Source organism: Cervus elaphus, chromosome 22 (genome assembly GCF_910594005.1).
Source record: "Cervus elaphus chromosome 22, mCerEla1.1, whole genome shotgun sequence".
Taxonomy (NCBI): Eukaryota; Metazoa; Chordata; class Mammalia; order Artiodactyla; family Cervidae; genus Cervus; species Cervus elaphus.
In genome coordinates this window covers 54,228,857-54,243,986 of record NC_057836.1, presented here as the reverse complement: position 1 = coordinate 54,243,986, position 15,130 = coordinate 54,228,857, and the positions used below count along the sequence as shown (strand labels likewise).

The following is a 15,130-nucleotide window of genomic DNA, read 5'->3' as shown; positions in this document are numbered from 1 at the left end:
TAATAAAGTAAGTGGCACAGAGCCTGGCTGAAAAGTAGTATTGAATATTCTTTTTTTTTTCTTTCTGTCAATGTCATTGTGAGGTCTATGGGTCTCTGGTTATTGAGCACAGTGATTAGCCTAAGCAGAGGCTGAAAAGCATCAGAACTTTTTCCTCCCCATTCAAGGTAGCTGACCTTCCCGTGGGAGGGAAGGAAGCAGATAGTGCATTCATATTCTAGACCAGCAGGAAGACATCTTTGTTTTTTCTATCAAGAAGCTTAATCTCACAGGTAACTTCAGACTTTGTAATGAGGCAACTGGCTCGCACGCACTTAAAAATTCACCGCTATGTCTGCATTGCTGGACTATCACTTAAATGCATGCTGGTCCCAAATAATTGACTTATGGATTCCTTCTCATTCCTCAATAGCTAGGTAGTTCCTGTAGAAACCTATAAGAACTACCTGTAGTTGCTTTAATAAATCTATAGTTTAATAAACCTGTAGTTGCTTTAATAAACATAATGGATGGTAAGAGTAATGGCCAATGCAGGAAAGTCCACATAGCATTGAAGACCCAGCACAGCCAAAAATAAACATATAAATAAAATTCTAAAAAGAAAAGAGTAATGGCTTCCATTTACTGAGTGCTGTGTGACAACTAAGAGCTCTTCATGCTTTACCTCATTTAGTCTTCATTGCTGTTCCATTCAACTGTGACTATCACCCCTGTTGCATCAGTGAGAAACTAAGGTCTAGAGAGATTCAGTGTTTCCTGAATAAGAACGTGAATGGCTGGTTTGTGGCCTTTGTTTCATAAGTACCGCATAACCTTGTTAATTCATTCCATCTACTTTAGTTGTAATAGACACTGTTCTAAGTGATGGATTACAGCATGCAGACAAAAAGTTCCTGCTCTCCTAAAACTCACCTTTCTATTATAGTTAGCTGCTCAGTCGTGTCTGACTCTTTGCAACCTCGTGGACTGTAGCCCACCAGGGCCCTCTGTCTATGGAATTCTCCAGGCACAAATACTGGAGTGGGTTGCCATTTCCTTCTCCAGGGATCTTCCCAACCCAGGGACTGAACCTGGGTCTCCTGCATTCCAGGGCTATTCTTTACTGTCTGAGCCACGAGGGAAGCCCTTTATAGTTACTTGTGTCCATTTCCCTCCCAGAATGAATATTGTTATAAGATAGTAACTGTGTCTTATTCTTTTTGAGTTTTAGGGATATAATTAAAGTTTTAATTCAAAGCTGAGACTAACTACTGGGCTTATGAAAGAATTATTTCTACAAAAATTTTGGAAGCTAGAGTGTGCCCCATTCTGTTTATCAGGCTCTCTGTTTATTTTAGCACTAATGTTTAGCCTTTCCAGACAAATCCAATTCTTACCGTTTATTTTAAGAAGTATTTAGAGGTTTATTATTGTTAACAATAAAACTACTTTTTGATATCTTGGTTTCTTTGACTTCCTTCAGGGATCTATAGGTGTGCAGAGCAACATAAAAAAAACTGCTTTCTTTAGAACACACCAAAAATACATCTGGCAAACCTAGTTCAAGAGCCTTAACTACTTCATAGAACAAGTTATAATATTCTGGTATAATTGAAAAGTAAATGATAATAGGGTAAGTCCAACTGTGAAAAAATTGATACCTTTTTTCTGTGATATCAGGAATATTGAATCCTGTCTTTTGGATAAATTACTATCATTTTAAGGGAAATGGTCTCACAAAGTATTAGTGTGGAATGTTCTGTTTTAACCATGTAGAAGCTGAGAATAATTTTAAGTGTCCTTGGGTGGAGGTCAGCATGCTATATTCCCCACCTAGAAATCATCCATAAATTGTATGAAGTAGGTGGTATTTTAATAAAGTAATTGCCTTATTTTTGCCTTGGAAATACAATTAAACTTTTTTGGTCCCATAAGAGGCAAATGGCTGATAATGTTGCTCATTTTTAAAAAGTCATTTGTCCAAGTAGGAGGATCCATTGGCAAACCAGCTGGCTGTTGGCTGTTCATTTAGATTTTGACATTACTTCTCCTTGGGACCCTGATGCTGGACTGTCTGATAACCAGTGCAAACTCCAAGAATATCTTTCATTTCTCTAGAAGGAGGTGTGGATTTGCAAAGCTACCAGCTGGATATGCAAATACTACCTGACGGGCCAAGGAGTGATGTGGACTTTTCAGAGATTCTTAATGCAATACAAGAAAGTAAGTTTCACTCCAATTTTAAATTCACCATGAAAGGAGAAACGATTATAATACTTGGGAGGGGTAATAAAACTAGAAACCTTAGATGCCAAGCTTTAAAATAAAATCATGTCTTAAAAGAGATACTGTGTAAAATAATTTTGAGACCAGAAGAGATGATTAGTGAAATGCCAGTGTAATTTGTGAAACCGAGCTGCATAGTAGTGGGGTCTTTGATGAAGCATGGTGGGAAAACTGTAGAGGGATTATAAAATCTTAGTATGCTATAATATTTAGCAAATCACTGGGCCTTATAATTTTTTAGATTCCTTGATTAATCATAATCAAAGAAAAATCTTTAAGACACCAGAATAATATTCCTTCGCTCAAGTATCAGTAGTAGGAAGTGTGTTGATGCAGTAAACCAGAATCAGGAATTTATTCTTCAAAATGGGTCTATGAAGTCATCGATGCAGTGCTGTGACCAAGAAGTAAATTCCTCTTTTCTAAGCGTTTTGATTAATCAGGGTGTACTCTTCTTCCTCTATTTTGTGTTACATAGTTTCCACCAAGAACTTTATCATAATCAATGCATTTGCTCAAGTTATAGATTTAGCATTGAGGGTGGGGGATGTGGTATCACAAACTAACTCATTAGCATTTGTGTTTCACTATCAGAGCTCTAATTCTTGGTAATTATGCTCCTCTTTCAATATCAAATAGTGTTATTTAATATTGGATTTGAAGGGTTCAGATCTGCGATTTTTGCTACTTTGAGTCTTGTGACATTGCATTTCTCTGCAATGAAATACAGATTTCTAAATTATATTTCTATTTCTCTATTTTCTTATGAACAGTTTTAAGCACTTTAATTCTGTTTATCCTTGATCTTACGAGATAATTAATATATCCACTTCACAAGAAGGACAGCTTAGGATGGAAGAAGGTCAGTGCCAATGTCAATAAGATAAATAGTAGAGACCAACTTAGAAAGGAGGGTCTCCACCTTCCTTTAATTCTTTCAGAAATGTGTTCAGTAAACACCGAGGTGGGAAGGGGCCTGGAATTGAAGATGAGACTACTTCCAAGAGAAATACTTTTAATGAAAACTTAAAAGGACCAAGTATTTGTTCTGGGTGGGGAATCCCTTCATACTCGGTTGCTGAATAAAAGAGAAAAAATTTCCCCAGGAGAATAAAAATCAAATTAGTAGACATTGGAGAGAAATTAACTTTTCACGGAAAGTTATAAAATTATGTAATCACTTCATTTGATTGAAAGATGACAGATTACACGTTGCTGAAAGGATTACTTTCTAATAAATGATGAACATTGGTTTCTGTGCAAGTGCAGGCGATGAACTTGAACTTTTTAGGGCTGAATGAGCGTCTGTCAAAGTGAACTAGGTGTTCATAAAGCCATTTTTATAGTATTTTTTGTTAGCACATCTTAGTAAAAACTCACTTGTTTATGATGTTAACCATTTTATAGTTTAGAATGGTGATCCCTCTGTGAACAGAAGAGTATAAGCTTGTGAGTACTTAATATTTAAATTTAAAAATAAGAAAAAAGGAATATTATTTCATTTTAACACAATTTTTATAGGTTTAAGAATCTTCCAATGTTTGAGAATTTAATCTTTATTTTCTTGTTTAAAAAGCAAAGTTTTATGCTAAGTAGGTTTGGGAAGCTTCCCACACAGTCTGGGGCATCTCTGGTGAGAAAGATTTGGGCCATTTATCTACCTTCAATCTCTAACTAGAGACTCCAAATACGATTCATATGTTTAACCAGGTCATTGAAATTTCTGAGTTTAAAATCACATAGTGTGGTTCTTCAAGGGACTGTGCCTTAGATGGTTATTTATAGAAATCTTTGAGAGACTGACATATAAAAAATTTAAAGATATAGGATTTGAACATCAGTAAAACTCATTGTCTACTACAAACATATTAATTGGGACTAACAGGATGATGGAAAGATTTCACTGTTTCTTAGGATTTTGTGGACTTATTTGTATGATCTTCAAGATTGGGCTAGAACACTGTGTGTGTGTGTGTGTGTGTGCGCATACCCACAGGGTTCAAATATTTCTTCAGTGTTTTAGCAGCCATCATGGTAAGTGCTTTCCCTTGACTGTCTCTTGTCTTTATTAAAATGGTCATAAGTAATAGTAGATACTCTTGTCTTCATTTTAAAAGTGCATATACATCCTGAGACTATATGATTAATATATGATAGAGTCAGTATTTCCTTGGGTGTCAGCCCTTGTTGTGCTAAATAAAAAGTGAAATAATAATGATTAGGAAAAAATGAACTACTTTGGATTTTTACAGTTTTATTCTTGTGTTACATCTTGATGCAAGAATTCCTTCACCATGCTTCTATGTTGTGAAATACATTTGCAATTTTTCCTGTTGCTTATGCCCTAAGTATAGCTTCATCTGTTCAAAACAAGATGTCTCAGAGAGGCTAACCATCCATAAGTTGTTTTTCAACTTCCCTCATATCAGATGTATGGCTTATAAGGAAGGAAAGACTTATTTTATCCATCCTTTCTTGTATCCATCTCACCTGTCATATGCCAGCCACTGTGCTAGGCAGAATACTTTAAAGCAGTGGTGAACCTTTTTTGGTGCATAGTTCAAGTCAGGAAAAATTTTATCTTATTCAAAATGAAGGCAACCTAGTTAGTTTGTAGTAGGAAAGCATTTATATTTGGTGGTCTAATGTAAAGGGATATTTGTGTTTGAGTGTGTATATTTTCATTGATGTTGTTTTTCCCTCCCTTTTTACTCTCGCCATTCACTCCCCATCCCAACATAGCAGCCAAGTCCGTTGAGTGCCTCTGTTTCAACAGAGTTCTGTGTTACCTAAATTTCCTGCCTTTTGGTATCTGAAAGCCTGAGATTCTAAGTGCTTGATGCTTAGGTAGGAGGAGAGGGAAGGAGAGAGGAAGGGAGGGAGGAGACAGAGAGAGGAGATGAGAATTTCCTAAGACCAGCTAGCTCCCTTGGAGTATCCTGCAGAGATAGCATGGCTTCTTGCAGGTGGGTGGGAGGAGAGAGAATGCTGTGTGTGTACCTTGGGCGACTGCACGTGGGCCATCTGAACTGCCAGCCATGACTGAGAGTCTCCAGCCTGAGGAAGGAACAGATCCCTCAGTGATCAGGGAACTTGGAGGCTCTGGAAAAGCAGGAGTCTCTTGTCCCGTTTCTTTGTCATATACCCGGTGCCTTGAGCAGAGTGTGGAATGTGGGTGTTGCTGTTCAGTTGCTAAGTCATGTCTGACTCTCTGCAACCCCATGGACTGCAGCACCCCAGGCTCCTCTGTCCTTCCCTCTCTCTCCTGGAGTTGGCTCAAATGCATGTCCACTGAGATCCAGATGATGTTATCTGACTATCTCATCTTCTGCCTCCCCCTTGCTCAGTAAATTTTATTAACGCCTTAGTGAATGAATTCCACTGTAGACTCGCACAGGGGACAGCTCAGCAGTAGCCAGTGTGGCATGGAGACCTGAGTCATCCTAGCAGATGTTCTGCCATTTATAAAACCTCTGGAACCTTTGTGCGGTTCTGGATATCTGAGGGAGAGGCATGGGAATGTCAGCAGTGACTGAAATGAAACTGTCCACTGCAGACGGGTTCTTTGAATTCTCAGATGGGAAACCCATGCATGTAGAAGACCAACACTATACAGACTCTGGCCACTCTTAAGTGGCATTCATACCCTGGCAGACTTGATTGTGATAGAGTCCATTAGATTCTAATCGACTTGGGAGGGAAAGAGAGCAAATAGCAAAGTGTTTGGAAGGAGAACTGGGAGGCTTTAAGGATTATTGGGTCATTGTTATGCTGTGAAGTGAAGTGGAAGTCATTCAGTCATGTCGAACTCTTTGCAACCCCACAGACTATACAGTCCATGAAATTCTCCAGGCCACAATACTGGAGTGGGTAGCCTTTCCCTTCTCCAGGGGATCTTCCCAATCAAGAGACTGAACCCAGGTCTCCCACATTGCAGGAGGATTCTTTACCAGCTGAGCCACCAGGGAAGCCCAAGAATACTGCAGTGGGTAGCCTATCCCTTCTCCAGTGGATAGCCTATCCCTTCTCCAGTGGATCTTCCCAACCCTGGGTCTCCTGCATCACAGGCAAATTCTTTACAGCTGAGCTCCCAGGGAAGACCTTTATGCCTGCAGTGTCCCTGTGCAATCATAAAGCTCTTCCCAGGTTGGTGATGCTCTTGCTCTGTGGGTGAGGAGACAGTCATTTCTCGGTGACATCCAGTGAGTCATTCTCCATCCGCTTTCTTGAACCCAGCTTTACCATTGTATCTTTAATTCATATGGCTATGCTGTTGCAAAGGGGAAGATGAGGGAGAGGAAGGAACTGATAGGCATTAGACATCAAGTAAGGCAACTACGTGTGTTATTTTGTTTAGTCTTAAACTCTTTTTGCCCTAATTCCCATATCGGTGAAAGGGAGGTAGTTATAGAAAACCTGCAAAGCCCTTAGTGCTTGGCACACAGTAAGGACTATGGACTTACTGCTGGCCACCTTGTCTTCATTCCTTGCAACAGTTCTCTCTGGTACATTGTATTATTCCCACTTAAAGCTTGAACAAGTTACAGAATCCAATCAAATAGTAAGTGGGAGGACTAGTGTTTGAACTCAGGTTTGTCTAAATCCAAAACTCATGTTCTTTCCAGAGAAGGGGCAGTTATGGTCAGTAGACTTTAGGGTTTTTAATGCAGAACATCACTGACCCTGTTTCTAGTTGTGAAAAGGGAACCACGGCTATTGAGCAAAGCTTGGATTAGGTACACAGTTCTCTAAATAGCATTTGCAGAGTTAAAAGAGGTGCCATCGTTAGACGCCTTGTTATCTAATGACCGAAGTGTCTGTCCGTTCTTTAGAAAGTGTAGCTGTGTGAAAAGCTCTTCGTAAGAAATGTGCTGTCTTGGGAGCAACTTAATGATCTTGGCCCCATTACAGAGTGTGCCGTGGGTACCCCATGCTGTCGTGTACGCTCTGTTTTAAAAACAGTGTCTTTACAAAGTCAGGAAATGCCAATGGAAAAAAATTTAATAACCACACATTTAAAAAATTTCATGACTTGTGTTGTTGTTGTTGATTATTAAAAACATTGTGAATCTTAAAGTCTTTCAAGTCAATTTTTCAGGCTAAAAAAAAAAAAAAAAATGCCAGCTCTCAGATCTGTAACTATTAAGACTCCAGCTTTCTTATCCCAATTTTTGTTTTGGGAAGTGATAACATACCCATTTAATTGTTGCCTAATACACTTGTGGAGGTATCCAAACTTTTTAAAGCTGCAGAATCTGTTATTTTGTCCCTAATATATTTTTACGTATATTATCAGTGTTTAGGACAGGTAACTGAGCTATCTGGAGTTGGTGGGGGTAAAAGGTGTAGGACTTTCCCACTCAGCTTCCTTTTTGCCCCTTTCATGGCCCCTGAAGTTCCTCCAAAGAATCCTGGGGTTCCAGGGAACACACTTCGAAAACCACTGGCCTGTTAGAAAGGAATAAAGCCAGCTAAGGAAGGATTTATGTCCTTTCCAATTATTTATTTTGAATTTTCTAAATTAGACCCTCTTCTTCTTGGTTCACCAGGCAGCCTCTGCCTTAGGGCTGTTATCAAATTCATTTGAAGAGTAATGAACATCTAGAGGGTCCTAGGCTTGCTAGTGCCATATAAATGCAAAGCAATGTTTGGTTTTTAAAATTCCAGTGGCTCAAAGCTGTGCTGTGCTGCTGTGTGTTTTCCTGGATTTTTAAAAGCACTTAGTTTGATCTATTTGTTAAATTTTTTAAAAGCGTCAGACTTGGGCTACAGCTGTGAAGTCTAGCTTCATTCAGATCAGTGTTAAAATTGTGACAAGATTTGCTGGTGAAATGACTTCCTGTTCTTGAAAACCAAACAGAATTTAAGAAGAGTAGAATGCCTTCTACAGAAACAAGGAGCTGGCAGGAAACAGCCTCCATTTGGGAGTCAGAACTGGGTTGGAATTCATCCCTGTCACTTATGAGCTGTGTGCGCGTACTTAGCATCTTTGAACCTGGCTTCTTTCTCTTACTACCTACCTGTCCTGCAAGGTGTTCTGAAGATCAAGGGAGAAAACAGACCTCACATACACAGTCAGCTCTGAATAAATCGTAGTCCCTTCCCACTTCCTTCCTATTTGACCTCTGAATTCAAGAGAAAAACAGATTCTTGCAAGTAATGGCACTGAGGTAGTTAGAATACGGGGGGAAAAGGCAACTGATATAATCTTAAGCTAGCTTTTATTTATTTTAAAATGGGCATTGAGCACCTCCTGTTTGCTAGCCCTTGTGTCAAGTTTGGAGCTATCTTGGGCCTTCATCTGAAAGGGACTCTAGATGTATAGATGAGCTGGTTATAAAACAGTCAGGTCAGTGTTCAAACTGAGACATGAACAATTTTTTGTATTATTCTAAATTATTCCTGGAGGTGTCCTTTTTTTAATTTTCTAATGAGGCTTTGAGGTCAGTATATAATACCTTCAGAATTCTGAGTATCAGATGTAATCATTTGGAACTCTGGATAAAAATATCAATAGTGTAATGAACTGACACTCTGCAGAACAAATATAGAAACTCAGATTATACTGCACACAGCCTTTTCATGTCTTCTTCAGTGACCTATAATTTCACTTTATTTTCTCTGCCTCAGAAAGTGCCAAGATTAAAGTACTCCTGAACTATAATGCCAAGGTGAGTTGTTTTTTTTTTTTTTTTTTGAAAGAGCGATGAGTTGAACTATTTGATATTTTGGGTATTTATTTCTTACTCTCTTTTAGATTGTTTCTAACACAGTCTAAAATAAACATTTGCTGTGTTTTTCCAATTGCCTTTGTAGCATTGATTGCTCAAGTTCATCCTCTTGTCTGGAAGCATGAGGCTGTCTCCTTATGTCTTGGTCATGTTTATACCTTCAGCATCTAAGCTGAGTGTTGGTTCAATGAGCAACTGGCAGAAGATAAGCAATTCATTTGTTTGTTTTAGCCCTTGCCATATGTTTGCAGTCTCTTTTCCCAAGAGAGTTGAGTTAATATACAAAATGATTTTCACTGAAAGAATAATTGAAATAATTGCAAATATTTGATAGATTCTGTACCACTGTGGCAAATTTGCCCTCCCATCACATGAGGGAGGTCAGGATCTCCTTCCTTCCTGGTCCTTTGCCTTCTCTGATCTGCTTCCATTCTGGGAGAACAGAACAAGCCAACCCTCTGAAATCTTTCTCCCTGCTGCCTTTGTTCCTTGACTCAGAGTCAGTAGATGATTTTTGGTCTCCCAGGCAATTTCAGTTTCTTGGCCCTTGTTTAGTTGTTCAGTGTAAGTCCCTGCTATTTAGTTCCTGGGTCTCTGTAGGATAAGCACCTGATTTTTGCAAGAGAGAGTCGCTTGGGTATCTTTGTTGCTTTCCCAAATATGCGGTGTCCATATGCCAGAACCCATGTTACCTGCCCAGTCCTGTTCACAGGGCCCTTCCTGAGTCTCTATACAGTGCAGGTCCATATTTGATTAGAACAGAATTTTTGCATTCCTTCTCTTTCTTTTCTCCCTCCCTCTCCCTTTTCCCTCCCACTCCCTTCATCCTTCTCTCCCTCCTTGTCTCTCTCATTCCCTCCCTTCCTCCCTCTCTCATCATTCTTAATTGACTTCTCAGAACATTTGGCTCTCTTTCTTATTTAATGAGCCTAATCACAGAATTCAACCGGGCAGATAATTATCAAACATTTCTTAATTTGAGAAACAATGCATGAGGGAGGCGATGGGATGTATTAACAAGTGACCTTGTTTGGATGAAGAGGCGCTTTGTCACGTCTGTCCCAGAGGAGGGAGAGGTCCTGCTTCTGCCTTGGCTGGACCGTGAGCTCTTGGAGGGCGGGCATCCTGCCTGTCACCAGGACTTGAACCTGCCAGTACTTGAACCCCAGTTTCTGGACAGTGTCGATTTCGATAAATACTTACTGAATGAATAGATTTCTAAACACTGGTTAACTTCACAGCTGGAGGTTATTTTCTTTGAAAGAATGAAAGTTCCTACCAAAGGAGATTTGCTCCTAAAACTTCCGTTGCAGTTAAAGCGGATCTATCAGTGACCATGGTGAAATTCTGATGAAGGACACATGTTTCTTCTGTCTTCTGTGGAGTCTTTACATGTCCTGCAGTCTTCTTACTGATCACGTGCTTAGCTGAGCGTTTTCTGACGCTTCAGCATTTCTTATCTCGGCTGAAGCTCTTGAAATACTGGCAGGCGATAATGGTGCCTTCGTATCGCTCATCCTCCAAAAATCAGAGACGTACTGATTTCCCTTGAGCACTCAGGTAGCATCAGTCCCATACTATTAATGGCTTCCAGACAGTAGTTCTGATGGGCAGCAGTAGGAGAGCAAAGGGCTTCTCTCCCTTTTCCCAGGTTAACTGGTCCCTCTAGAATAAAATAGCTGGACTTTTAATGCAAAGCAGAACCTCTCAACCTCAGCACCAGTGACATTTGGGCTGGAGAACTCACTACAAGGGCCATTGTGTGTATTGTAGGATGTTTAGCAGCATCCCTGGATTCTTCCCACCAGATATGACTGGCGCCACCCTGTGAGAATGAATGCCTCCTAGACCATACGAGATGCCTTCAGGGTGACACTTTGGGGCCAGCTGAGAATCATAGATGTCAAAAGCTTTTTTTGAACAGATTGTGCCAACACCAGAAGGTGATACTGGTAGAAGATAATCTGGTAATTTTCTATCTTGACATGATGAATGTCAAGATAGAATGATGAATGACATGATGAATGTCAAGGATGAATGAATGAATATTCGAGTTTCTCCCCAACGAGAGCCAGTCACCATGATAAGAATCTCAGTGTCTGTCCTCTTTAGCTTCCCTCTCTATCTCACATCTCATCCCAGTCCATCCCTCTGAACAACCAGTCTAGCTTGTAAATGCTTACTCTGCCTTTTTGTATTGATAACGCTAAAGTGCTGACTTAAGGTCCCACTCTAAAATCGACAAGCCCAACATTTCTTATGGATTTGCCATATGTCAGTCACTCTGCTGACATGTGCATTATCTCGCATAATCTTCTTAGTCACCCTTGGAGAAGGTTTCTATACCTGTCTCACCAGTGAGGAAATGGGAGCACGAATTCACACAGCTAAGGGGTGGAGTTTGAAATAGCAATCACCTCGTCCCATGTTAAAAGAATATTTTGATCCTATTCAGATATAATCAGTAGAAAGTCATCATTATCTCCTTGAAAATTTAATCAATATCTACTTGAAATGATGGAGCTCCTGGCTTGTAAGAGTTGCATTAGGAGAAACATATATGCATGGTCCCAGAGTCATAGAACAGTGAAGAAAAATACTGTCACACATCATTAGACAGTGACCACTTTGAGGTCATTCTGTGTGGAAGCGTGCAAAGTCGCTTCAGTCACGTTCAATTCTTTGCGACCCCATGGACCATAACTCACCAGGCTCCCCTGTCCCTGGGGTTCTCCAGACATCCCATGGAGGGTTGTTGTGCCCTCCTCCAGGGGATTTTCCCAACCCAGGGATTAAACTTGGGTCGCTTATGTCTCATCTCCTACATTGGCTGTTATTCAACAAAAATGAGTTGAGGGCTTACTCCATGCCTGGATTTCTGTACACCAGTCAACACAGATAGGGTCCCTGTTCTTTTGGAACTTAAGTTCTAATAGGATAGACATCCAGCATTTAAGAAAACAAATGAATAAATAATTCAGACTGTGGATACATGCTGGGAAGGAAATGAGCCAAGAGAGGAGATGGAGGATACCTGGGTGAAGCAGCTTTTTTACATCAGGTAGTCAGGGAAGTGGTCTTTGACCTTGACACCTCCCACAACACCTCCCACAACATGCTTCCTCAAAAATGTCAGTGCTTCTACTTGAGCACCTGGTCCAGTGTAGATGCTCTTAAGCCTTGGTTGTATGAAAAGACCTTGATGTTTTTCATTTGTAGCCTCACGGCCTAAAAACCTCTAATAAGTGTATTAGTTCCTTTTTTTGCAACTGTAACAAATTGCCACAAACTTAGCAATTTGAAACAGCACAGATTTCTTATCTTAAGGTTTTGAAGGTCAGACATCTTCAAGATGTCAGCAAGACTGAGTTCCTTCTAGAGGTTCTGGGCAAGAATCTGCTTTCTTGCCTTTTCTATCTTCTAGGGCCACCCCTGCATTCCTTGACTTGTGACCTCGTCCTCTGTTGTCAAACTCAGCAGCATTGTATCTTCCGTCTTTATCTGATTCTGACCTTCCTGTCTCTCTTGTAATTACATGGCCCTATCCATATAATCCTGGATAATCTCCCCAATTTAAGATTCTTGACTTAATTGCATCTATGAAGTCCCTTTTCCCATATAACTTTATACAGTCATACATTCCAGGGATTAGGTCACCTTTGGGGGCCATGGTTCAGCCTGCTACAGTAAGCAGTAAATGTTCATTTTATTCCTGTGTCAATTTTATTTTACAGATTAAAAACTTGCAGTTAAATGAATTGCCCAAAATCACACACTTGGATCCTGGTCACCCCGTTAAACTCTTGTTCTTCATATCACTCACCACACTTCGTATTTCTTTGATTATTTGTTTTGTTATTACCACAAGGGCAGGAAGACTCATCACTTTTATTCACCAAGATTCAGTCACTACACATCTCTGCCTGATACAGTGTGCACACCTCTAAAATTTTTTTGGATGAAAGAACAGATACTCTTTTATATGCTTGGGTAAATAGAACTCAGTCTTCTATGAATTATACTAGTCAGCAGCTTCTGATAGGTCAAAAATCCTTACTTATTTTTAAAGCATCAAAGAAAAAGTGAACGTCAATGTTGTTCTAAAATTTAAGTCAGTATAGAAGGGACCCCAAAAGCAAAAATAAGCAAATGAACTTAATTAAACTTAACTTTTGCACAGCAAAGAAAACCATAAACAAAATGAGAAAACAACCTATGAACTCAAGAGAAAATATTTGCAAATAATGTGACTGGCAAAAGCTTAATTTCCAAAATATATAAACAGATTTATACAGGTCAGTATAACAAATAAACAAACAAAACAAAACTCAATCAAAAAATGGGTAGAAGACCTAAATAGACATTACTCCAAAGAAGACAGACAGATGGCCAACAGGCACATGAAAAGATGCTCAGCACTGCTAATTACTAGAGAATGCAAATCAGAACTACAATACAGTATCACCTCATACTGGTCCGAATGTCCATTATCAAAAAATCTGCAAACAATAAATGCTAGAGAGGGTGTGGAGTAAAAGGACCCCCCCCCATTGGTCAGAATGTGAGTAAGTACAGCCACTATGAAGAACAGAATGGAAGCTCCTTAAAAACTAAAAGTTGTCATATGATCCAGTGACCCCCTTCCTGGGCATATGTCCGGAAAAGATGAAAACTGTACCTGGAAGATACTCGCACCCCAGTGCTCATAGCAACCCTATTTATAGTAGGTAAGACATGGAAGCATTTAAATGAAAACAAAAAAAATTTGTTTTTCGTATTCTCTAATACAAAATAAGATCTTAAATTGCTGTACATATATACAATGGAATATTACTGGCCATAGAAAAGAGCAAATTTGAGTCAGTTGTCGTCAGGTGGATGAACCTAGAGCCTATTATACAGAGTGAAGTAAGTCAGAAAGAGAAAAATGAATATTGTGTATTAACACATATGTATGGAATCTAGAAAAAATGATACTGATGAACCGGTTTGCAGGGCAGCGATAGAGAAGCAGACGTAGAGAATGGACTTGTGGGCTCAGTGGGGAAAGGTGAGGGTGGGACGAATTGAGAAGGGAGCACTGAAGCCCATATATACACCATCATGTGTAAAACAGATAGCTAGGGGAAGGCTGCTGGATAGCACAGGGAACTCAGCTTAGCACTCTGTGATGGCCGGGGTGGGGCTGGGGGTGCGTGGGAAGGAGGCTTACGAGGAAGGGAACATATGTATTCTTAGAGCAGATTAACATTGTTGTACATCAGGGACCAACACAGCCTTGTAAAGCCATTATCCTCCAATTAAAAAGTTTTAAAAATATGCAAAATGAGTTCTTTGAAGTCTTAAGGAACCCATGCTAAACAACTATATGAAGGAAAGCTAAACAAAACAACACTTTTTTTTATCACTTCTTTTTTTATCACTGTTGTTATCACGGAAGACAAATTATATGTATATTGTGGAGATGCTTCACTTTATTTCACATTGTCTTTCACCTTGGCCTAATGAAGACACTGTTTGGTTAAACACATTTTACAGTTGACGTCCATTTTTCTTTGGAAATAATATATGTCATTCAAGGTGTAATTGAAACAATGAAAAACTATGAAGCCAGAGGGAGATGTCTTTACTTTCAGTATTGCTTTTAAGATCCCAGATTCTTGACTTGACTTGTAATGTATTTACTTTGGTTCTAGTGGCCAAGGATGTCAATATTCTTTTTGATGAATTAGAAGCTGTCAACAGTCCTTGCAAAGATGACGACTCTCTCCTTCACCCTGGAAATCTTACCAGTACTTCAGATGATGCTAGCAGGTTGGAAGCCGGGGGAGAGGTAAGAGTGTGCCATTTCATAAAAACAAAATTCTTGATCTGTGCCAGAACTGGAGAAGCATATTCCAGTGGATTGTTTAAAGTCATCTCATTGAACTGGGGGGAAAGAAGGGGTGAAATCTTACACGCTTTTGAAAACCTCTGGGGGTCTAGCACATTTCAGGAATCCGAAATCTACCTAGCTCAAAACAGACTTTCAGTGGGTCATGCACTTCTCTTATAGCTAAAGGCATTTAGCTTACACAAAGAAGATGTTTAAAAACACTCATCATTTTAAAATGATTTAAATTTTAGGTATGGCT

At 39.6% G+C, this 15,130-nt stretch overlaps 1 protein-coding gene across 1 annotated transcript in view; it reads left to right on the top strand.

The window, feature by feature from the left end:
• The window catches only part of ANO4 (anoctamin 4), a 417,984-nt gene that overhangs the window by 221,246 nt on the left and 181,608 nt on the right, over positions 1-15,130 (top strand). Inside the window, exons 5-6 of the mRNA XM_043882273.1 lie at positions 2,098-2,202; positions 14,693-14,829. Coding sequence (XP_043738208.1) covers positions 2,098-2,202; positions 14,693-14,829 — 242 coding nt within the window. The remainder of the gene's footprint in view (positions 1-2,097; positions 2,203-14,692; positions 14,830-15,130) is intronic.